The 26,329-nt window shown below is 33.1% G+C and overlaps 1 protein-coding gene across 1 annotated transcript; it reads right to left on the minus strand.

Moving 5' to 3' along the window:
* Positions 1–14,042: 14,042 nt before the first annotated feature.
* On the minus strand, positions 14,043–18,836 carry LOC124534929. The gene has a single exon (XM_047110971.1). The coding sequence runs from the start codon at positions 18,834–18,836 to the stop codon at positions 14,043–14,045; it is 4,794 nt and encodes a 1,597-aa protein (XP_046966927.1).
* Positions 18,837–26,329: the final 7,493 nt, after the last annotated feature.

Below are 26,329 nucleotides of genomic sequence, written 5' to 3' on the forward strand. Positions count from 1 at the left end.
TTTGAAATACTGTTTATTTTAAAAGATTATTCGCCAAACTATTATAGAGCCTTAATAAAACCAGGTGGGTCCGCTATCGTCCGTCGACGGGCCATTGTACGAAGCTGCCAAGTGGATTATCTCGGGATTCTCGGGACGGCATTGTCCCGCTGATTTTAGTTCAGATTGCGATGTTACACTTTGTTACGTCTGCAGCGTTTTGTTCGGCGAAGTTAAATTACTTTTACAGTTGTTACGGATGCGGTAAGTGCAGTTTGATTCAATTCTTCTTATCTCTGTGATGCAGATATGATTTTTTATCAAGATTACCTCCTCTTAATCAAATAAACGTTCCTTTTTAAATATGTACCAAAATACATTACATACATTAACAGTCTGTTAATTTCCCACGGCTGTGCTAATATCTCCTCTCTATTTGAGGAGAAGGTTTGGAGGATATTCCACCACGTTGTTTTTCTGGGGATTGGTGTATACACATGTGGCAGATATTCGTAAAAGTTAGACACATGCAGGTTTCCTCAAGATGTTTTTCTTCGCCGTTAAGTATGAGATGAATTATAAACACAAAATAAGCACATGAATATTCAGTGGTGCGTCTGGGTTTGAATCCGCAATCATCGGTTAAGATGCATGCGTTCTAACCACCGGGCCGTCTTAGCTCAAATTAACGAATATATATTATGTAAGCACAATCAAAGAAAATTTTAAATGATAAATGTAAAGTTTTTGCAACTCAGTGTGAAATTAATACCTTAAGAAATTGATGTTAAAGGTATGTCTCATTTGGTAGGTAATGTTTAGTAAACACATTATAGACGATTATAGATTAGACTAGTGTTGTAGTTTCGGTTCATGTTTGCATGCCGCAAGCAAACAGTCGCAGTGCGGACGACATGCGGGCGGCATGGACTAATCGTGGTACAAATAAAGCCTGCCGTTAACTGGCGTCAGTGGAAAGACATACTTTAAAGTATACGTGTAGGAAGGAAATAGGTATGTGCATTGAAGGAACTTTTGTTTTTTAAAATCAATTGTTTTGAATGAAATATTTCGCACAAAAATAACAGCCTGTATATTTTAGAATGTTGGGCAAAAATATTCAACATTTTGGAAATCTATACTAATGTTGTAAATGCGAGAGTTACTTTGCTTGTCTCACTGTTACACTTTTACGGATAAACCACTGAGCCGAATTCGATGTAATTTTGTTTGAAGCAAGATTCAACCCCAAGGAAGAAGGCTTTTTGTACAAAAAACCTACGATTCCCTTCTCCCCTATCAAACGGGGAAAGTCACGAGAGATAACTAGTACATTAACAACATAAGCAGCATAACATATAAAATCATAGATTAGTAATACGTGTGACGCTATATAAAGTTTGTAATCAGTTTTGAACCTATTATTTATGTGTACATAGTTGATTTTTCCATTTTTTTCTATAAGAATATTGTGGCTATGCACTATATGTAGTTATTTATGGTGAACATATTTAACCGTAAATTTAATTGTATTCTTCCAATTACTGGTTTTAAATAATATCTGTATATACATATAATAATAACGATTAAAATGGCACAGCAGTCGAAAAATATGAAAAAAAAAACACAGTGACATATAATATCAAAATATATAGTATCAATATATGCTATAGTCTTTATAACTACAGCTAAAAATATGTTAAAAAACGAAATGCTATTATTATAATGATATAACTTTACACATAAAACTATTTTATAACATATTTAAGTTAAAATTGGTGCGGTCTAACGAATCTTTTTGTTATACAATAAAAGTAGAAGTACTCATGGCGTAACGAGGAACCTAACAAGGTCTCGTAAACTTTACCCTATTTATGTGTAAACGGCGTTTTCTTTGAAATGATCGCGCTGTAAAAAATAATGACCGCCTTTCCTAAGTGCGGTATAGTGAATAACACGGTTCATTTATATAGTAACAAGCATGATTTCTGTGTTCAACGATTCGATGTATTTTACATTTTGTGGCTTTATAATTGTGTAAATTTTTTTACTGGTCGTAGAGGTTTTTAATATTATGGATAGTAATTCAAAAATCGAAGCTAAATAAAATCGACTTAAAGACAAAACAAACAGTAATAACAGAAAAAAAATTGTTAGTAAATTAATAAACATAAAAGTTATACCAGAAGATGCTACGCTTTTCAGAGGAGATTTACGTATGTATTTTTTTAGGGATTTGGGTAAAAAGAGCCTATCTGCCTTGGAGTTCAAGCCAACTTGTAACCAATCAAAACTGTCTTATGGTTTAGTTGCGAAAAAGCAATAATAAGTATACATTATTTTACATTTGGTAAAAAATAATAGCAAAATACATATATAACAAAGTTCACGAAACCCGTGAACAAGACATTCGTAGATAATGTCGAAATATCGAGCTCCAACGGACAAAAAAAACGTGGTAAATATCCCGTAAAATAATTGTAATAATAAAAATAACCATGTTAATTTAAAATCTTATATAAAATACATATAACCTGGATTTTTTCTTTACTTACCAATTGGACGGAAAAAGCAACGCGAAGCAATATAGAGTTAAATTAACATTAGTATTATTTTAATTTAAGGACTTATCTTGAATATTTGTGGGATTTAATCTATTATTTGGTCCCTGGCTAATAAAAAAAATGTGGGACTCCGACAGATATGATTCTTAGAAATTAGTCGCATTTGAAATAATTTATAGTAAACTAATAAAGATAAATATCTTCGTGGGACACAAGAAAATGTTTTCGTTATAATATATTATGTATTAAATAACAGACGAATTTAAATAAATAAATAACATCTGTGAATTACAAAACTAAAAAAAATATTATATTATTAAAATACAATACTTTTTTATCTAAACAATTTCTAATTAAAAATATAATAAATTGAGTGTTCCAGATTTTCCACATACAACCTTAATATTTCCTAAAAACGTTCACACACGTATATCAACGTATAAATACAAACTTGACTAGTTAATCAATGGAACAGCATTTATCAGTATGGGCGGTTAATATTAACACAGTGTAATCATGTTATACGCGGCCAGAGGCAGCATAACGCAGTAAATTACACGTGGCCTTATCTACAGTTTAGCACGCGTTCGGCTTGTAGATTATATTATCTAGTAAAGCCCGTTTATATCGTCAGATTTTATTTTATAAAGTTAAAATAAAATCTGATGATATAAACGGGCAGGCCGAATAAAATGTTTTGGGCTGTACTGTCTGGTGAGTAGAGTAACACTACTCAACAGCCGATGGCTTAGTGGTTAGAACACGTGCATCTTAACCGATGATTGCGTTTTCTAATCCAGGCAAGCACCGCTGAATATTCATGTGCTTAATTTGTGTTTATAATTTATCTCCAGCTCGGCGGTGAAGGAAAACTTCTTACATGTGTCTAATTTCACAGAAATTCTGCCACATGTGTTTTCCACCAACCCGTATTGAAACAGCGTGGTGGAATATTTTCCAAAACCTTCTTCTCCAAGGCACAGGTGGCCTTAGCCCAGCTATGGCAAATTTACAGGCTGTTGTTGTTTGTTTGGGCTGTTGTGTCAAAAGAATCTTAGAAGTATCTGTAATCTGGCTGATTTATCTCCGGTCGTGTCATTATCGTTCAATAGGACTTTGAGAGTGAGGAAATAGATGTACAAGTGTGTTCGAAAAGACACTCCCTGCGTACAAAGCTGGTTCTTATTAATAATGTTGGTATTATATACGTTTTTATCAAGTAGGTAGGCTGACGAGTAATAGGGTCTCTTGATGAGCGGTCAAAATAGCCCTATAGACAATAGCGCTTAAAAAAATATTATTCATTCCGTACTCCGTACATCGCCAACGCTTCACCAAACCTTGGGAACTAAGTTGTTATTACCCTTGTGCTCGTACATTGGCTCAGACGCCCTTCAAACCGGAACACAACAATACTGAGTACAACTGGCGGTAGAATTTATGAGTGGAGAGTATCTACACAGACGGGTTTGCACAAAGCCGTAAATCAAGATGAAGATGAAGATTCGAATTTGAACACTATTGACAATTTTCTATATGTTTATTTGGCAAAAGTTACAAGTGTTTTTTAGCATGTTTATCTTAATATGATCATATTTTATTGTTTTTATGTATTAAAAATATTACCAGCATAAATAATTCGATTTAAATAGTTGTTACAATATACATTGATTGTCAACATCCGTTTTTGACTAAACTAAATTGTTTTTTAAAATAAACCACCACCATAGCCACTTCAGGACAAATTAAAGTATTGATTATGAGGAGAGTTTTTGTTTTATTCCAACATGTTCATATGCGTTATATCTCCTATTAACTCTACTGTTACCGATCATTTGCATGTAGCCTTTTGCTTTCTATTTTCTTATCAGACGAGGTGTGGAATGTCCTTCCGGCGGCTGTATTTCCTGAAGATTATTATCCGGGTATTTTACTCTTACCATCAAATATAACGATCAAGTGTAATCGTATACGATCTTAGGAATGTACCAAATAATTAGAAAGTAATAAAACTGTCTATGTCGAACTGTCCATTGCCTTTGATTGGTCCTATTGATGATGATGCCGCTCTGACCTATTTCGGCCACGATATTTGAACCCTGAATCCTGGGTTCAGTAGCCTTATATCTGGTAACTGTAACAGCGAGGGAGTTGTTATGTCTATGAAGCCAGAACGCTAGAAAGTAAGAGTAGAGTATGTCGAATATAATACATAATTAATGTGATATAATAATTCTGTGAATGGTTAAGCGTTATAATAATAATTTATAATAAAATGTTTTTTTTGTAGGGAGTTCCCTAACGCCATTTATTCCTCGACGTTATCTTAATATCGTGCGTAGAGTTTTCAAGGCCCGTTTATATGAACAGATTTGTTTTGCCATTGTATTAAAAATAAAAATATATTAGAATAGTATTTTAATATATTTTCTATACAATATTACAGCTACGTTTTGTCGTTATGATTTGTATGATTATAATTTAATGTCTAAATACTCAAGTATAGTAACTGTATAGCGTAATAATAATGATAAATCATTATTATAACAATATTTTAGGTAGTGAAATAACGGATCAGTAATCAGCCATGCAAAATTAATAGTTTAGCTATATATATGATAGCCTTGTATCCCATTGGCTTTGCGCTGCCCGTCTGGATACCTACCACCACTCAATACATACAACGCCAACAAAGTATGTGCATAGATGTTTCAGTTTATGTCATGAGTGACTCAGTGTCAAGGCTCAAGGGACATATAACCTTGGTCTCAAGGTTGGTGGCGCATTGGCGATGTATTTGACACTACCAATGTCTAATGCTGACTAGATACTTGTAGGTGGCCCAATTGCCGTCCGCTAATATATAATAATAATAATAATTCTATTAATTATTCAGTATTAGTATTATAATTGCGTATTGGACTAAATCGAATGCCCGGGGCAGATCCGTGCGTAATATCCTAGTCACCAATACATTGTTACCGCGATTAATTGAAACACGCTTTATGGACGATGTATTGTACAAAACATTGCAATTTAAACCTTATACATTAGACAATTGGATCTATTACAAATTGTTCTCGTATAAGGGTAGTTGTACCGTTAGATAGGCGATTAGCCGTCTTTAAGACGCTATAGTGCGCTATTATAGGATCAAATCGATTACGCATGCTGATTGGTTTATATTATTATTTCAATTATATTTATAGTTTTCAAATAAAATTATACTTAAATTAAAGAGCTGTGCTGCAACTGCTTAGTCAAAATTAATTTAAAAAATAAATGTCGTAAAATTATAGGATGTTTCAGAAATAAATAATAAAAATAGGTATTTCAGCTTAGCAATGTAATATATTTTTGTCAAGAATTCATTGTTTCTTGCCTGTATTTGAATCCGAAATCATAAATTGGTTAAAATAAATTAAAATAAAAATAAATAAAAACACTTGTTCGTATTCACGAATCAGCTATCTCGCCCAGATGTATGTAATTACTTCGATTTTTTTTTCTATGGTAAAGGTTGGGTACGAGCATGTGGGCCACCTGATAGTAAGTGGTCACCATCACCCATAGGCAATGATGCTGTAAGCAATATATCGAGTATATCTTTAAGACCGTAAGTATTTGGTATTGAAACTCCTTAGGGTATGATGATAGGATCATTCTATCTCGAACTGTAAATACAGGTGCTACATGTGATGTTACAAAATTAAATGCTACTGACGTATAGTACGACATAACTTAGATGTACGCATCGGCTAAATTCGTAAAACCGATCATATCCGAATTGGGTACGCTGTCCCAAATTATCAATATTTATTTCTCATGCGAATATGATCTTTGCACAAACGTAACAGCTTGTAATATCATATGACCTATGATATTCGTCAACTTGACACGTCGATTTACATGCACTTGATTTCTCTGACGCGAGAATCTATAGCGACGAATAGCGTCGAATGGCGCGATAGGGAGCTATTTCTATTGGTTGCGTAAATCGGCAGTAATCGGTTTTATTGTCATTCCATAGCATTTTCCGATGCTACATCTAATTTGTGTCTGACTATACTCAACTTTTATATAAATACTAAAAAGCGCCCGCGGCGTCATGTAGCCTATGTATTTTCTTGGCATTCAAGTTTGCTTCATACCAAATTTCATCCAATTCGGTTCAGTGGTTTGGTCGTGAAAGAGAGACAGATAGACAGCGTTACATTCACATTTATAATATTAATAGAGATAAAGTAATTTTATATTCTATACACCTTTGTATACGACCTCTATGGTCGAGTGGTGTATACACCGGTTTTCATGAGTACACCACTCCGAAAGCCCGGAATCAATTCCCGGCCGAGTCGATATATATTATCAATAGTTTTCTATGTTGTCTTATGTCTGGGTGTCTGTGGTACCGTCGTTACTTCTGATTTTCCATAACACAAGTGTTTTAGCTACTTACATTGGGATCAGAGTAATGTATGTGATGTTGTCTCATATTTATTTATATATATAAAATGAATGTTTGTATGTTTATACCCTACGTGCTCCTAAGACATTCATCAGATTATGATGTAACGATCTAACATTGAATAAAGCTAAAAAGTTTCCTTATATGTTTTTCCTTTAATACAATTATGTAACCTCATTGTACCCGTGGTAAGTCAGGATGTGAAGCTGATATGAATTTAAATGATGATTAAAATTACGTATTAAATGTAGTTATGATGTAGTTCGAAGTTACAGCTATGTGTAATGGCGTCAACGCTCAGTGGGAGCGTTGATTGTTAACTCAAATAGCTATTGTCCCCACGATATGCACCCTGCAATATATCTTGGTTGCATTGCAATAATGCGCGAGCATGAATTATTATTGTCATAGGAATTTTGCATATTAAATTTAACAAAATAATAAATAAACATTATTTACCGAAATTAAACAATATTAATTAATACGAAATATACTTCATACCACTCTCGATATGGATACGTTTTAAATTTAATTTTATATTGTTGTATACGTTTACGTCCTTGATTGAAGTCTATTTTAATTTTTTGATGATTGTTATAGCTATGATATTGTAATTAAAATAGTTTAATTACGAAATAGTTAATAACGGAATATCGTTAAATCGATCAATTTCATACAATTTCACAGACCGATATCAGTAAAATTGTAATTAATATTTGAAATTATATTTGGACATAATAACTTACATATTGGAATATTTATTTGGTAAGATTAAATTTTAATGTTGAGAGTTGTGACCCAAGATAGCCCAGTGGTTACAACGCGTGCATGTTAACCGATGATCGCGGTTTCAAACCCAGGCAAGCGCCACTGAATATTTACGTGCTTAATTTGTGTTTGTGTTTGTGTGACCATTAATTAAATTTTATATGTGGAAGAATAAAAAAAAACATAATAGTTGGAATAAATATTACCAATTCGAATATTTTTTTGTAGTTGTCGTTTATTTGTGGCTAAAGGGCACAGATTATGTCACGTGCGATTTTTTATGTCCATGTGACATTTCTCAAATATTGCTTCAACTATTTATGGCATTAAAAATGTGTCAATTAGAAATGTCAGTTTTTTTTTAATTATTTTTAGCTTACTCACATCTATAAGGCCCGTAATGCACCTGCAAGCTTGGTTTAACTAAAACACATTCCTTCAGATGAGCCTTTAGCTCGTTTGTCATCAATGCCATATTTTATTTGTTATTATTTTTGTGGCTTTTATTTGTGCATCAATTCCATAGAAATTGACAATGTTAATTTGACAGTGACATTTAGGTAAATGTTTTTATGGTAATATTGAAAACTTTGAATAAACAAACACAATTGAAATTAAATTGAAAAACTTCAAGGAAACAGATTAAAACGCACCTTTTATCGAAAACGAGAGGTATGTAAATAATTTCAAATTCGTATGAAAATTTAATTGGTGTCTAATTCATTGATTTTCTCTGAAAGGATGTAGTAAAAAAAAATTATTGTACTAATGTAGACAGAATGATTAATTAATAAAATACTTGTTGATTAGGATTAAATAATATAATTATCCATACTTAAGGACTTAGTTGTTTTACAACTTCGGTGTTTCAGATGGTAATGGTGTTGGTCTTTCTGATCAACCGACTTCAAAAAGGAGGAGGTTATCAACACCGGCTCCAAATATACCAATAACTATAACTACATGATATAATCGTTAATCGACTTTTAAGTAGTCTAATATTTTTCATTTCATTTAACTTAGGAAGACTCTAAAAAATATGTTGAATACGCAATTATTTTTATTACTTTTTCGTGATATTCATTTGTTTTAAAATAGTGTTTTGTTTGAAGTCGGTTTTTCTTTTTGTTAAAATTTTATTTATTTTAGTTCCAGCTTTAAGCTGCGGTATAATTATTAAAATAAGACTTTTGAATCGTCAATGGCGCAATGGTTTTTAGGGCCGCCTAGCGATACAAAAAGTCGCACGATCGATTTTGATCCCTTGGGCTCTTGTCGTACCTAATCCTAATTCAAGTGATAATCTTCAAAGGTGGAGTAAATAGGAACATTAGTAATTTGTTCACAAATTTCGGTGTTGCTACTATTTTATTTATTTATGAATAAATAGTCAATAGGCATATGCCTGTAAAAAGTATAATAGTATCCTTTGCATGTTTCACAATTTTTTTTATGGATTTACAAAAAATATAAGAGTTAAAAAGGAGAAATGTCATACGATATTTCAATAATTTAAATCAATATTAATACTATTCAGCACGATATTGACGTGTGGTTTTTACAATCATTAAATAAAGCCTACCTAACTAAATCTACGGGTATCGTTAGAGGTGATGAAAGAAGATTTAGCTTTGAAAAATGTCAAAATTATGGTGATCATACGACGGAATCCAAGAATATTCCCAAGTAATTCTGACATCAGGTAAGAATAATAGAGTTTGTAATTAATTTCACCAACCACAAGTGAATGCGCCAGCGAATGATGACTTTACGTTATGTCAGTCTCCTAAATATTTTAACCAGTAAAGTTTATTCAATATCTTCGTCCATAAACATCAAGTTGTAGAAATTTATTTTTTCGTTCCACAACATTAAACTGATCTATTCGGGCGACAAACTTCAAGCAAATCCGTGGAGCTTTAACTACATCAGCAAAGTCGAATTTTCTGCTTCAACGGTTATTGGACGACTCTTTGAAATTTATGTCGTCTGTTTCAAAAGTGAGAGGTGATTCTGAACGTTTTTTTGGCCTTTCGTTACAAACTTAGTCCATTAGTTATTTTAAGTGTTTTTACGTTTGATATTATATTTATTTCATGATACTATATTAATATTGTAATTATGTATAGTACGACACAAAATAGATGTAGCATCGGAAAATGCAATGGAATGAAAATAAAACCGATTACTGCCGATTTACACAACCAATAGAAATAGCTCCCTATCGCGCCATTCGACGATATTCGTCGCTTTAGATTCACGCGGCAGAGAAAGCAAGTGCATGTAAATCGATGCGTCAAATTGACGAATATATTCGGTCATATGATATTACAAGTTATTACGTTTGTGCAAAGATAATATTCGCATGAGAAATAAATATTGATAATTTGGGATAGCGTACTCAATTCGGATGTGATCGGTTTTACGAATTTTGCCGATGCGACATCTAAGTTGTGTCGTACTATACATGCTAAGTATTGGTTAGGTATGCATAATTAGGAGTTAATTTCTTGGTAGTGGGGCTTTGCCCAAAACTAGGTCTGGATACGTACCTCTTAATCATCACTTACATCACCACCAGTTTATAAAATTATTGTATTCAGATTTGACGATAGTGTAAATAATGTAATTACAGGCACAAGATACATGATACCTTAGTTCCTAAGGTAGATGATGAATTGACTTTGTAGTTGGTGATTAATAATTGACAGTGCCAATTTGTAGATAACATTTTTTAATGGGCGGTGGTGATAACTTACCAGCCTGCCTACCCAATCTAAATAAAAAACAAAATGAATATAATATACTTTGAAATAAAAGATGAAGTTATTACGCAGAAAAAAGCATATATCTTTTTCTATTGATTTTATGTTTCGAATTAACAATAGCATACCTACACGGAAACGATGGATGTAAAATTTAAAAGGCATAGTTTCCGACGCAAATATCCTTTTGTAGAACTATTCTATAAAAACAAAGTCGAAACTCATCAAAGAACATGACAGACGTGATATGTCGAAAATTGAAATGCAATATTTACTATATTAAATATAAAGTTTCAAGAATACGGTATGTTGGAACAACATTTCACGACTCTGAAAATATGAAGTCAGTTTGAACAGGATCACACTGTAACGAGCACTGATTTGAAAATGGTTGAAAATGTAAAACCATTCTAATGCACATTCTTAATTTAAATTTATTTTTACTTTAATAGGAAAAAGTGGAAACTTTTTGTGATAGTTTTATTAATTAATTAATGTCCTTATAATTCCTTCGATTTGTGGGGTATTACATTCAGACAAGGTTAATATTTCTTAAGGTGCCAATATCTAAGGGCGATCGTGTTTACAAACGAGGCGTGAAGAGGCCTTGTGGGCCGGCATGGGGAGGGCGACTAGTCCAGCTCATTCTTGCCTACTGTTCTGGTCGTCTTCGCGTTTGGTCTTCATTTCTACTTACTATCAGGTGAAGTGGAGTCATGTGACTACCCGGATAGTATACAAAAATATACTCACCAAAGGTTTTTCCATATGCCCGCTCGTGTAACTTTCAAAAGTCTAAAACAATAAGAATGTGACCTAAGATTTGTTGTTTTTAAAATATTCTTGCTGTTAGGGGTTTGAGTCCGTCTGTGTTACCATCCACTCATTAGATATTCTACCGCCAAAAAGGGTTTGAAGGGTGAATGAGTCAGAGTAAGTATCTGTACAAGGGACGAAACATCTTAGTCCTCAAGGTTGGTTTCGTATTGGCGATGCATAAAATGGTTAATACTTCTTAAAACGCCATTGTTTATAGACGGTAGTACCCTTCCGCTAAACAATACCATAAAATATATATTTAAAATTAAAAAAAAATAGACCTTTGATATAAACTGAGGACGACAAATATAAGGGCAGAAGGAGATTTTTTTCTATTAAATTCTCTTCCCAGTGTACTCTTAAATAAGTCTTAATCGTATTTCGGCAGTTGTTTAAAATTGTTGCCTTATCTCCCAATGGACTTCGCAGGCGAAGGTTTCTGGTACATTTATTAGGAAAAGTTAGTTTTGAATTGAGTTTAGGAGTTTGTATTTCTTTCATGGAATTTTAGGTATATTTTAGAGAATGAAATTTATACCCTTAACCTATTCAGTACTGAGAAAAGTTCTAACAAAGAATGTTATTTGAAACTTTTCTGAGAACCGCTAATTTTAAATACAAAACATAATAATATCTTTGTCGGGAACACGTCTACAAAATGTTAACACGTGAATTATTATATGTAAATATTATTTGACATTTGTTTAGTAAACTTTCATTAATATTATTTTATGCGGCATAATATTAAAGACTTTCATAAATGTATTGATTTCTTTTTTAAAGTTTGTTTTAACGGACTAACGCATATTATTTCTTTTAGTGATTTAAAGCAGCAATTGTTCGTCTAGTAATTTTTGCAAATTATGAAAAGCAGCGTAGCTCCTGTTCCTTCAAATCTATTTTGTATTACATTATTTAATTGATCCATGAAAATTTATTATTGACACAGTGTATTCTAATTTGAGATTCAACTGAAAAAGAACTGAGATGGTCCATTAGATCGCGCGCTATGATTGCGGGTTCAAACCCAGGCAAGCACCACTAAATATATGAGCTTAATTTGTGTTTCTAATTCATCTCGTGCTCGGCGGTGAAGGAAAACATCGTAAGGAAACCTGCATGTGTCTTATTTCATCGAAATTCTGACACATGTGCATTCCACCAAACCGCATTGGAACAGCGTGGTGGAATATGTTCCAAACCCTCTCCTTAATGGAAGAGGAGGCCTTATCCCAGCAGTGGGAAATTTACAGGCTGTTACTTTTACTTTTACTTTTACTTTTTTACTGAAAAATTGCTCAAAATACAATACTTACATAAAAAATAAAGTAGTAGTTAACATGCAATTGAAAAACTATTAGCTGATCGAACTTTCTGTTACTCAGCTAAGGTGCCTTTGGCAATTCAAAATGGCGGGAAACTCACGAGTGGCCCACTAACGAACCTCTTTGTTGCATCTGCCGAATAAGTCGGGATGCCATTATTTTAGGCTTTGCTGACCAACCGCCCTCGCTCGTATGCGATTAAAAAATAACGATGGACGTATTGATAGCTTTTGCTTATTTTTTTACCAGGTACGTATTAAAATGTTATGTAAGTCAGAAGCTAACTATTGCATAGTTACTATATTGAAAGGACGTTTCGTTTTTGTTTACTATTTTCAATGGGTCATACCTATTTGTCATCTTATGCTTCTAGTACCCGCCATAAGTAGCAAGGTCATTATAATGTTTGAATTTAGTATCGAAGTTCTACTATCCCTGAGTGAAACAAAACAATTCTAAAATATAACCTAATAATAGAAAAAAAATAAAATAAATATATTACATTTGTTTTAATGAAGTTGAATATCCTTTAAAGTTATAGTCTAATCGGCTGTGAACACAGAGCTCTAGTTTTATGGTATTCTAAAAGCTGGTCAAAACCTTGATGTAGACAGAAAATTGAAATAGAAAACGCGGTCATCAGTAACTATTTTTAATGTATACTCGTATTTAGAGACTTAATGTTAATAACTAATTGTAAACATATTTTTTCATATTTACGTTTACAATTTAAATTAAAGTATTACATTTTATTCTTATGCTTAGTTCATAGTTTTTGTGGTCTAACCTATCAAATTGTAAGTTTGAAGGTAGAAATAGAAATGTCGCTGATGTTGTTTTGTATAGAGTTTTAACTTCTACCCTCATTCACTAATTACTTTTGTAGTTTATTTTTAGAAATAAGATATAATAGTTACATCGGAAGAGTCTAGCGTTTAAGATACAGGCTCGGCCTAGTTTAAACTCTAGTGTTTACTAACCTCAATGTCAACATAAAATCATGTAAAATTAGGTATTATAGGTTAAGACTAATGTACATTTCTTGGAGTCAATGTTCAACACTGCACTATTTTTCTGTTCATACTATGTGTATAAATTAAAGATTCCATGCTCTTTTTAAAAACTCGTTTTATTTACTGCATACAACATTCATAGGTGAATCAATTGTAGAAAAACAAAAATCAGCACGAAAATTCTAGTAATTACATTTTAAATATAATTCAAAAGGGAAAATGACATATAACATAAACTTTTTTTATGACATAATAATAAAAACTATTTTTAAACATAACTATTTTAAACATTCCGCCCACCAAGAACTTGTTCTTTTAAATTACTCACAAATAAAATTAAGTTAAACAATATAAAGACCGCTCTTGGTTTTAACTGTAACAACACGAGTGATGTTGTCCTTCCCCGTGTGCTTTTTCTCAACTTTTCCAAGTAGCCACTTGGCGGGTGGCAAATTTTCGTCTCTGATAATTACTATATCACCAATCTCTGGTTCAGCTCCCTTCGATGACCACTTATACCGTTGATTTAGTGTAATCAGATATTCAGCTGACCATCTCTTCCAGAAATCATTTAACATTTTTTGTACAAGTTTCCATCGCTGTAGACCTATAATATTGACTTTGGAGTAATCTTCATCTGGAATTGTTATTAATGGTTCTCCAATAAGGAAATGACCCGGAGTTAGTGGCAATACGTCACTATCACTCAATGGACACAACGGTCGTGAATTCAAACATGCCTCTATCTGCGTTAGTAACGTAGAAAGCTCTTCATACGTTAGAGTAGTGTCACCTATAACTCTTTTGAGATGATACTTTGTAGAGCGAACACAAGCCTCCCAAAGCCCTCCAAAATTTGGTGCTTGAGGTGGTATATAGTGCCACGTAGTTCCTTCATTTGCTAGCAACGTTTTTATTTCCTTAGAAAAGTCAGAAACAGCCTTATTAAACATCTCTCTCAATTCTTTATCAGCACCTACAAAATTGGTACCATTATCGCTGTACAGATCCTTACAATAGCCCCTTCTGGACACGAATCTTCGAAAGGCTGCTATAAACCCTTCAGTAGACAGGTTGGAAACTGCTTCTAAGTGGACAGCGCGGGTAACCATACATATAAAAACACATATATAGCCCTTATAAGATTTTGAACCACGACCTGACGCGAATCTCAATTTTATGAAGCCAGTAAAATCTACTCCCGTAGACTTAAATGCTCTCTCAGGTTTCAGTCTCACTGATGGTAGTTGACCCATAAATGGATGAGATTTTTGTTGTGAATACCTGAGGCACGTAATACAATTTCTGTAACATTTTTTAACATTATCTCTTGCTCTTAATATCCAGAACTTTGACCTTAAATAATTCAGCATTGCCAGCGGTCCACCATGCAAGAGTTTTAAATGAGCATCTTGTATGATTAATTTTGTGAGGTGACTAGTACCAGGTAAAATAATAGAATGTTTCGTATCAAAACTTGCTTGAGAATGTTCAATGCGACCACCAACTCTTAAGACACCATTGACATCAAGAATAGGACAAAGAGTATGTAATTTGCTAGATTTTGATACATATCCATTATTCTTTAGCATATTAATATCATCCTTAAAATGAAAATTTTGGGTGTCTTTTATACAAATTTGTAAAACTATGTTCCTCTCTTCTGGTGTAATGTTTTCTGGTAGAAATCTTATCTTATTTGGTATTTTCCAAAGCAGAACTCTTCGACAATAAGATAACACTCGCAATAGTCTCTGTAAATTCGAAAATTTCGTCCACAGAAATTCCTCATCCTTTATTTGAACAACTGCGCTCATATTCTTAATGGATCTTTGTTCCTCGTTTGTTATAAAATCACTGGATTTATATGTTTCGTACTCATTTATCTCTTTGAGCCATGATGGGCCAAACCACCACAAATTGAGATCCTTCAAATTTTCGGCTTGAATACCTCTTGATGCACAGTCAGCAGGATTCTCCTTCGAATTGACATGATTCCATTGATCTCTATTCAGAATAGTCAATATTTCTGACACTCTATTACTGACGAACGTCGTCCAACGGCTTGGTTCACCGGTTATCCATGCTAATACTGTGGTAGAGTCAGACCAGGCTCGTAATCGTTCCTTTGGAATGTTTAGAACTTGCGACACTTCAAAAATTAATTGGGCTGCAAGAAGAGCTGCACATAGTTCAAGACGTGGGATGGATATTTCCTTCTCCACTGGAGCGACTCTAGTTTTTGCCGTGATTAGATGGACTCTAATATTCCCTTTTACATCCTTACTTTTCATGTAAACTGCAGCAGCATAGGCAGCTTGCGAAGCATCTGCAAATGCGTGAAGTTCTACGTAATAGCCACGTTTTACTTGCAACCATCTTGGAATAATTATGCTTTTTACGTTAACCAAATCACATCGAAACGCTAACCACTCTTTCAACAAGTCTGGTGTAAGATTATCATCCCAAGCTAAGCCAGACTTCCACAACTTCTGCATGTAAATCTTGGCTGTAATAATGACAGGCGCAATCCATCCCAATGGATCGTATAATCTTGCGATATCCGATAATACATTTCTTTTCGTTATGGGCATATCTGCTTCAGGTACATGATGCAAGTATTCAAAATTATCTATATTCTTATTCCAACATATACCTAAAACTTTAATCATATTATTTTCTTTAAAAATTACAGCTTGATTTGATCTTATTTTATCTGCTTTGATGTGATTAAGTAAATTCTCGCTATTTGTGCACCACTTTTGTAGACAAAAGCCTCCAGCCTTCATCAATTTGTTCATTTGATCGTAAATCTCAATAATCTCATTTTCGTCATCACCACCTGTTAGTAAGTCATCCATATAAAAATCTTGTAAAGTTATCTTGGCTGCTATTGGGTACTTGGACTTTTCATCTTTTGCTAGTTGTTGTAGACATTTTACAGCTAAATATGGGGCGCATGAGGTACCAAATGGGAGTCTTACATGTTTATAGGTTTCTATGGGCTTGTTCGGATCAAATCTCCACAAAATTCTCAGACAATCTGAATCATCACCATGTACACGAATCTGCCTGTACATTTGCACAATATCAGCCACAACACAGTATGGATGAAGTCTCCATCTCATTAAAATATGTCTAAGATCTTGTTGAAGCTTAGGTCCTATGATAAAGCAGCTATTCAATGAAACGTTGTTAGATCCTTTACAAGAAGCGTCAAAAACACATCGAACCTTGGTAGTTTCTTTATCTTCTCTTATCACAGCGTGATGTGGAAGATAAAATACTCTAGAGTTCATCTCTGAATCCGAAACCTTAATCATGTGATGTTGAATTATGTAGTCTTCTATCACCTTTTTATAGTCATCATATAAGTCTGGATTTTTAATTAGTTTTCTTTCGAGTAGTTTAAATCTTCTAAGAGCAATTTCTTTTGTTTCACCTTTAAAACACTGTGGATCTTCTTCATTAAATGGTAACCTTACTATGTACCGTCCTTCTTCATCTCTTTTTGTTGTTTTTTCAAAAAACTCTTCACAAATTTTCTCATCTCTTGTCATTTTCTTAACTACATTCTCTGGTCCTCTTTCTATCTCCCAAAATTTGGTTAAGAGCTGATCCTCTTCCAATTGTAGGTGGAGATTGATAATTCTATTTGATGTATTAGTCTTACCGATACGTCCTGATAAGATCCAACCTAATTGCGTGTTCTGTGCAATAAGGCCACACTTCGATGGATGTTTCTTAAGACCCTCTAAGATGATTTCGCTAAGGATGTCCACACCTAAAATAAGATCAACTCTGCTTGGCTCTCCAAATTGCGGATCTGCCAGTAATAAATTCTCCATTTCTGGCCAGTCCGTGATTAAAGTTCTATTATTTGGTAAGAACGAAGTCAATGTACTCAAGACGAACGCTTCAACTGGCATTGTAAACGAATGATATCTCGACTCTAATATAAATGAAACCGAACTCTTTGTATGTGTCTCCCCGTCTCCCACTCCTGTTATAAGGCCATTAACTGATTTCCGTTCAAGACCCAGAGCTTGAACAGTAGCTTCGTTGATAAATGATGCCTCAGAACCTTGATCTATAAGAGCACGTGCAAATTGACAATAGCCAGTTTTGGTTTTGATTTTGACCACTGCTGTGGCCAATATTACTTCTCTGCGTCTCTCCTGTGTAAAGTGAGTTGATATCTTAGTTTCCGTTTCAGTTTCAATGTTAAGCTCCTTCGACTCGTAAGGATTTAAGTCTTGTTTTCGTTCAATGTGCAACAAAAAGTGATGACGTTTTCCACAACGTCGACAACACGTTGATTGGCGACAAAACTTAACTGTATGATTACGTCCCAAACAATTAAAACACAATCTCTTTTCTTGCACAAACTCAATTCTTTCTTCAGGAGATTTATTTGCAAATTGCTCGCAATGGTGTAGTATGTGTGATCCAGAACACATAGTGCAGGTATTTGTATGTGAAATATCTCCATTTCTCTCATAAGTAGAATGAAATGATTTCTGCTTGATTAGTTGTTTTGATGGATTTATCATCTCTAATGTTCTAAAGCGAGTTTCTAGAAATTTTGATAAATCTTTCCACATCGGTAAGGCGTCTGATTCAATTTGACTAACATGCACTTCCCATTGTTTGCGAGATTCTTGATCTAACTTGGACACAACTAAATAATTAATGAATAAGTCCCAATTCTCAGTGTTTACACCTAAGTTGTTAAGCGATTTCAGGCACGCCGTAGTGGTATCCAAGAGTTGTTTCAAATTAACCGCCGAATCAGTGATAACATTTCTTTGATAAAACAGCTTCTTCATAATCTCATTAGTATTATATCTTAAATTGTTGTATCGCTTTATCAACATTTTCCATGCTTCACCATAATTAATTTCTGTAGTAGATAAATTTTTAAGAAGGTTTGCAGGTTCCCCCGAAAGACTGCTCTTTAGATAATGCAGCTTTTGCACTCCACTTAAATTTCCATTTTCATGGATGAGCGAAACGAAGAGATCATAGAAAGATTGCCATTCATCATAATCTCCTGAAAATGTTGGCAAATTGATCTGCGGCAATCGTACTTCATACAAATTCGTCGACTGATTTGAAGAATTTTTCCTTGACATCGATGATGTTATTTGCTCGAGATCTTCTTTTAACTTTACCTTAAATTCAAAATAAACTTCATCATATTTATCAAAGATTTCATTTCTAAAATAATTTAATTTAATTTTTTCGGCGACTGTCACTTTCGATATTATTTCCGCATGTTGATCAAAAAATATTGTATATAATTTTTCTATATGTTCAAGCTTCGTTTCTATGAACGCCCGTGTAATCCTTTCTTTTGGTGATTTTTTATAATTTCGAAAAGCTTTTTGTAAATTTTCTAGTTGATCTTCTTGTTTTAAAATCGTAGACTCCATTTTATAATTTGATTTTCTGAACTGTCAATATCAACTAATTTATATTTTGAAATCTTGAAAATACGTAATTCAGTCTTTATATTAATATCAATAACACATTTTTTAAAATCCGTAGTCTCAGTTGAACACAATCTATTTTTCTAAGTCCCACAATTGCACAGATTCTTCTAGTCTTTTACCGCACTTTATTTTAACGTAGGTTCCGTTTTTCACTGAATGCACGATGTTTTAAGTCCAATCTTCATCAAGTCTGAATTTCTTCCCGGGTTTCGGCACCATAATGTTCAACACTGCACTATTTTTCTGTTCATACTATGTGTATAAATTAAAGATTCCATGCTCTTTTTAAAAACTCGTTTTATTTACTGCATACAACATTCATAGGTGAATCAATTGTAGAAAAACAAAAATCAGCACGAAAATTCTAGTAATTACATTTTAAATATAATTCAAAAGGGAAAATGACATATAACATAAACTTTTTTTATGACATAATAATAAAAACTATTTTTAAACATAACTATTTTAAACAGTCAATAAAGATTATTATTATTATTATTATTATTATTAATTATTAAATAATAAACATGGATGAAAACGGAATAAAAAATTATCGTTATAAAATTATTTAATTAAATTAAAGAAATGTCTGAATGCGAGAATAATAATGACGATGTATGGCTTGGCTTCGCAATTTGGGGGATGGGGATTATTTAAGTAAGATGTTCAGCATTTAGCGAGTCGTACAAAATTTGATACATGCTGTCTAGACTCTTTTGAAGTTAACATTACGCAAGGGTATATGAGTAAGTACGAAAGTCACGAAAATCTGTAGTTTCTTGGGGAAGAGCTTTGTGCAAGACTGTACTTATTAAGAACTAATAAGATACTCTGTCAACAAACACAGCAACAACAATAGCTTGTAAAATTCCCACTGCTGGGCTAAGGCCTCCTCTCCCTTTGAGGAGAAGGTTTGGAACATATTCTAGATACTCTGTCGCCCAACAACAATAGTTGGTATTGTTGTGTTTAATATTTAAGGGTGACCGAGTATAGGTGAGAGATATAAAATCTTAGTTCCCAAGGTTGTCGACAAAGGAAAAGTTCATATTTCTTACAGCGCCATTGTTATGACCTCTTAACATCAGGTGTCCCATTAGCACGCTCATAAATAAAATAGGTATTGCTTTTAAGTGTTTGTAAGCAGTTTGATGAACTTTTTATTGGTTATGTTTAATGATCTGTCGAGTAATTCGGTGTCAATAACAAAAAGTAATAGGACATAGTTAAATCTGTCTATCTGTAGAATTTATTGTAAAATCATTACTTATAGTATTAGTACAAAAAAAAATCCATTGGATTTTTCAATACATTGAATGAAATTGTTCCTTATTTTTGACGTAGATTGAAAAGTTACAAATTATATGTTATAGTAAATAAATCATGATTTGGCTTCTTTAGACAATATTGTTTAAAAAAATACATAGCGTCAGTTTTATTATAAATTAACTACATTAAGCCGGTATTATCAATGAATCATACGAAATAATTTCATATTCAAGGAAATAACTTTGGATAATCTTCCGTATAAACCTATCATATTTTAGCACCTGCTGAAAAACGAAAAGGGAATTTTTGGCTCCGAGGATTTTACTTAAACCAAGTAGATGATTTTGAGGTAGACATTATTACAATTCGACCTTGGCTGCTGAAACTTGAAAGGGACTTTAATAGGTACAATACATAAGGCAGGCTTATTTACGCCTCTCGCGGGACTAATATCAGACAAGTTCAGGAGGAAAGTAGCTCTGCCTTTGGCTTCCTTAATGAATGGCCCCGGAGTTTCTAGATCATTCTCGAACTGTTATATTGGAGTTTTCTCAAGCAGCCCTAGGAGGGATTGGCGTAGTGTCGTTTTTGTTTTATAGATGAAACGTTTTGAAAATTTATTCTTGTAAACGTTTGTAACTTGTAAAGTTTACTAAAATTGGAATAATAAAATCTTATCTTGTCTTATCTATTTTATTCATTTATTTTTCCTCTAGTATAACAATCACAAAATGTTGTCCGTTCAAATAAATATAGAATAAATCTTTATTGCCTTTACTAAAGGCAGCTGGGATATCAAGTAAAGCTGGATTTTTAAGGTATGGAAGGTTTCACAGAACCACTCTTTGGATTCTTGCCGGTTGGTTTTGCTGAATCGGTATGACTTGAGAACATTTAAGAAAATAACCTATTCATTCCTTAAAGACAGGTATCGCACTTTACTTCCGGTTTTAGTCACAGTGGTAGTCACTTTCCATTAAGCAGTCCTGATAAAAAAACGAAAAAAGCATACGATATTGATTTCAAATACAAACGCGAACCATGCAGTATAATATTGATTTTAATTCATCTGTTACTCTTATTTTTTTAATCAAATATATATTTTATATTTCGATAATGTTCGTCCATAAATCTAATGGTCAGAGGTGGGTATACGGCAGGCGAGCCGTCAGGGTGACGCATACTACGCGTAAGTGATCCCGTGACGTCCGATATTGATAGAGAGGGTACCGCTGGTTTATATTGGGTAGTCTGGCATCCAGCCAGAAGTTTCACATCGCCTAGTGGAATACGTAAGAGCATTATCCTCCGAAAAAAATAATATATCTTTGCGTCCTGGATTAAACTAATAAAAGTTATTGTTTTTTTTATCGAGCAATTCTCAGTATTTCGAAGTTAGGGAAAAGCACTTAAAGCCGTTGTTCCCGACTCGTATCGGATTTTTCGTCTCATCGAACTATGAGTGTAAGCAAATAGTGAGTACATTTATATATCATACAGTTGATTCTGAAATATCTCCTGCTTAGATGGCTGCTAGCTGTGATTCATTCATCAAATTAAGTAAATAGCAAAATATTTAATGCAGTTGCATAGTTACATTCATCTGTATTAATATTATATATGTGAAAAATAACTCTGTCTGTCTGTCGCTCTTTTACGACCGAACTAATTAAGTGAACTTGATGAAATTTTCAACCGACTTCCAAACGGAGGAGGTTATCAATTCGTCTGTATTTTTTTTTTTCTTTTTTTTTTATGTTTGTTACCTCATAACTTTTCACTGTGTGGACCGATTTTGATAATTTTTTTTTGTTTGAAAGGTAGTGCTTCCCGTGGGGTCCCATTTTTTTTTATTTTTTTCCGATGATGGTATCCATATGAAAACGACATAAGTCTTAAATTTGCATTATGTATATGCGCGACAAATGAGACAACAACATCACATACATTACTCTGATCCCAATGTAAGTAGCTGAAGCACTTGTGTTATGGAAATCAGAAGTAACGACGGTACCACAAACACCCAGACCCAAGACAACATAGAAAACTAATGGTAATCTACATCGACTCGGCCGGGAATCGAACCCGGGACCTCAGAGTGGCGTACCCATGAAAACCGGTGTACACACCACTCGACCATGGAGGTCGTCAAGGTGAATAACTGAAAATCACGTTAACCAATTTTGATAATTCTTTTTTTATTATAAAATATATACTTCAAGGGTAATTTGGTGAAAGTTTGGTAAGGTTCTGAGCACAGGATCCATGACAAAGTAACGGAACGGAAGGGAACGGAACAATTCTGAGGAGCACGTTAGCGATACTCAGTCGAATCTTTTAATTATAGGTTATTTGGATATTTGAGTCACCTTCCGTAATGTGGTTATGTTTATGTAATTATCATAGTCGAATATTATAATCAACTAGCTACCCACCCCGGCTTCGCACGGGTGCAATACTGATACTAAATATACTACAGAATTTGTTTATTTACGAAATCACATCGCAAACTTCTAAAATTATCAGTGTTTCTTTACTATATTGTTCATGTATTATATATACAAACCTTCCCCTTGAATCACACTATCTTTTAAAAAAAACCGCATCAAAATCCGTTTCGTAGATTTAAAGATATAGGGACAGAGAAAGCGACTTTGTTTTATACTATGTAGTGATGGAACTCCTATACGGCTCGCAGTTAGGGTGCGATATGGGGCAGAATTTCTTCAAAAAAATGTGTTTATTTACGACTTCACTTTAGAAACCTCTAAAATAATCAGTGTTTCCCTACTATATTGTACATGTATTATACATATAAACGTTCCTCTTAAATAAAACTATGTATTTAAATAAAACTGCATCAAAATCCGTTGTATAATATTAAAGATCAAAGCAAAAATTGGGTCAAACAGCGGTAACTTTGACTACGTAATGATGATTTGATAACATTCTCAAATTTGTTTTTCTTTTTATTCAGCAATTTATATTCAAAAATAATGGATTCGTATGACTTGAATAAATATTTGAAGATATTTTTGAAGATTGTCCTTTTTTTATACGCAAAACATAATATACTAAATGCTATCGTTATAATAAACAAAATCCTTAGTTAGTTTTGCACTGCGTTGTTATATGATAGTCTTGTAAACAGTTGTATGAAATACAGTATGAAACACAAGATATAGTATTCCGTGGAAACCAAGATAATATGTCATGTCGTCCGTATTTCTATCCCGACAAGGCTATGACATATGTACATATGCATGTGTGAGTGAGTCAGTTCTAAACAAATGTCAGCGGTGGTAGTGCTTTAGAGCACATAATATAAATTTTTTATCATTCTATTTTATAAATAATGTTTTTGTATAAAATTGACGATTAGGCTTAAATTGTTATAAAAGTCGAAAGCTCTATATGGCAGATTTGCTTCTCTAAATTGTTCAAAAATCACATCTGAATCAATTACAAGATAATTGCTAATAATTGTGGGTTTATACTGAGACAAACAAACACCAATAATAAGCGAGTAATGAGGAGAAATATATACAAAAAGTTAACGTTAACTTTTTAAAGGATTGCGACTTTGTATTTGATTGCTGGATTCTTTATACATTTGTGAAAATTAATTTTAATATAATAATGCAGCATACTTTCGGAGATATTCAACAATTTTTGCAATATTAAAATCGTTGCCGGTCAATTTTGGATTTCCTATTTGATTATTAGACTGTGGATATAGAGAGTGTACCTGTGTTTCCGCATACGTGCTGTGTCATTGGTTAGTCTCTATTGAGATTGGTCACAATGTCTGAAGGACAATAGCCCAAAGGGTCAGGATCGATCCTGCAACTTTTTACATCGCTAGGTACACTCAGAGTATGAAAACCTTCGTCAGTTTTTAAATTCATTCCTTTATCTTAAACTCTTAGTACCTTTTGAATTTAAACATCAAGTCATTGCGACGCAATATGTCATTTTCAATCGGTAAAGCAGATTATCGCTAATATTGGGCACACGAAAATAGGAAACCATTGCGCTATTAACTTTTAAACATCCATTGTAAATATAAAAAAGACGTGTATATGACTATCCAGTGGTGACCCACTAGCCCCTCTTTAGACAACTTTTCCTACGATACACGCGTTGTATTCAATGAGCTAACCTCCTCTTAACAAAAACAAAACATAGTACAATTTAATACAACTCGAGTACCTTGAAACTGAAATTACTATCTGTAAATTTATTTTCTTTTAATCGAAAAATCCGAAACGCGAAATCGATTTGTCGACGTTTTTATAGCACTCCGTACAAATGGCTCCATTCGCTTCGAGCTATTATTGTTTCTTTTCGATCGGTCTTTCTACATATATCTATAGACATTTATATTATGTACGTTTTGTGATACAGTTAATCCTTTATTAAGGTATCGATTAAACATGTATTGTTGGTTACTACGGCAACAATAATATATTGAACTTCATGCTAGAATGTTTGTAATTGTTGCACACCAATAATTATTACTCAACGTTACTTGAATAGATCACATTTTAAGTGTCTTTTTATTTTCTTTGCTTCATTAACTTGTTTGAAAATGATAGTAACAGCATTCAAATGTTCTGCTACTGGGCTAAAACCTTCTTTGAGAAGAACGTGAGGACATAATACCACCATAATGTGGAATAGTTGATACACTATGGTAGAATTTCATTGAATTGGATACATATAAAATTCCTCATTATGTTTGTTGTTCTGGATACAAGTTAAGCACAGTGAAATTTAGTGGTGATTGAGAATTATATTATAACTAGTAATTAATCTTCCACTGATTCGCTTATGTTTTAGGTGGTTAGCTGTCATGAGTTAGGCAAAATGTAGTCTATGTCCTTCCTTTCTGTAATTTGCTTCATACATACATAAAAATAATTGCGTTTTCAACATATTTTTTAGAGTCTTCCTAAGTTAAATGAAATGAAAAATATTAGACACCGACTCCAAATATAACAATAATTATAACTACATGATATAATCGTTAATCGACTTTTAAGTAGTCTAATATTTTTCATTTCATTTAACTTAGGAAGACTCTAAAAAATATGTTGAAAACGCAATGGTAAACAAAGGCTAAAGGCGTTGTATGTAGAACCGTGGTAAGAAAAGGTTCGTCACCTTAAGATATTTTATTATATTATCTTATTTTCATATTTTATATTTTCCTATTTTCGTGTGCCCAATATTAGCGATAATCTGCTTTACCGATTGAAAATGACATATTGCGTCGCAATGACTTGATGTTTAAATTTAAAAGGTACTAAGAGTTTAAGATAAAGGAATGAATTTAAAAACTGACGAAGGTTTTCATACTCTGAGTGTACCTAGCGATGTAAAAAATTGCAGGATCGATCCTGACCCTTTGGGCTATTGTCCTTCAGACATTGTGACCAATCTCAATAAAGACTAACCAATGACACAACACGTGTGCGGAAACACAGGTACACTCTATATCCACAGTCTAATAATCAAATAGGAAATCCAAAATTGACCGGCAACGATTTTAATTTTGCAAAAATTGTTAAATATCTCCGAAAGATATATTAAAATTAATTGTCCCAAATGTATAAAAAAACCAGCGATATAGGACAAAGTCGCGATACTGTTAAAAGTAAATGTATAACGGTGAGCAAGTGTTAGTTTTTTGGTATATTTTTCTTCTCATATTCACTCTTTATGGCGTTTTGTTATATCAGAATAAACCCACAATGAATAGAAATTAATTTGTAATCCAGTGGTTAATTTAGAGATGCAAATCGGTTATATAGAGCTTTTGATATTTTATAACAATTAAACACTAAACGTCTATTATTTCG

The sequence above is a fragment of the Vanessa cardui genome, chromosome 13 (genome assembly GCF_905220365.1).
Source record: "Vanessa cardui chromosome 13, ilVanCard2.1, whole genome shotgun sequence".
Classification (NCBI taxonomy): Eukaryota; Metazoa; Arthropoda; class Insecta; order Lepidoptera; family Nymphalidae; genus Vanessa; species Vanessa cardui.

Excerpts from the sequence above, each read along its gene's own strand:
- LOC124534929 (XM_047110971.1), bottom strand. The coding sequence starts at position 18,836 with ATGTCAAGGAAAAATTCTTCAAATCAGTCGACGAATTTGTATGAAGTA.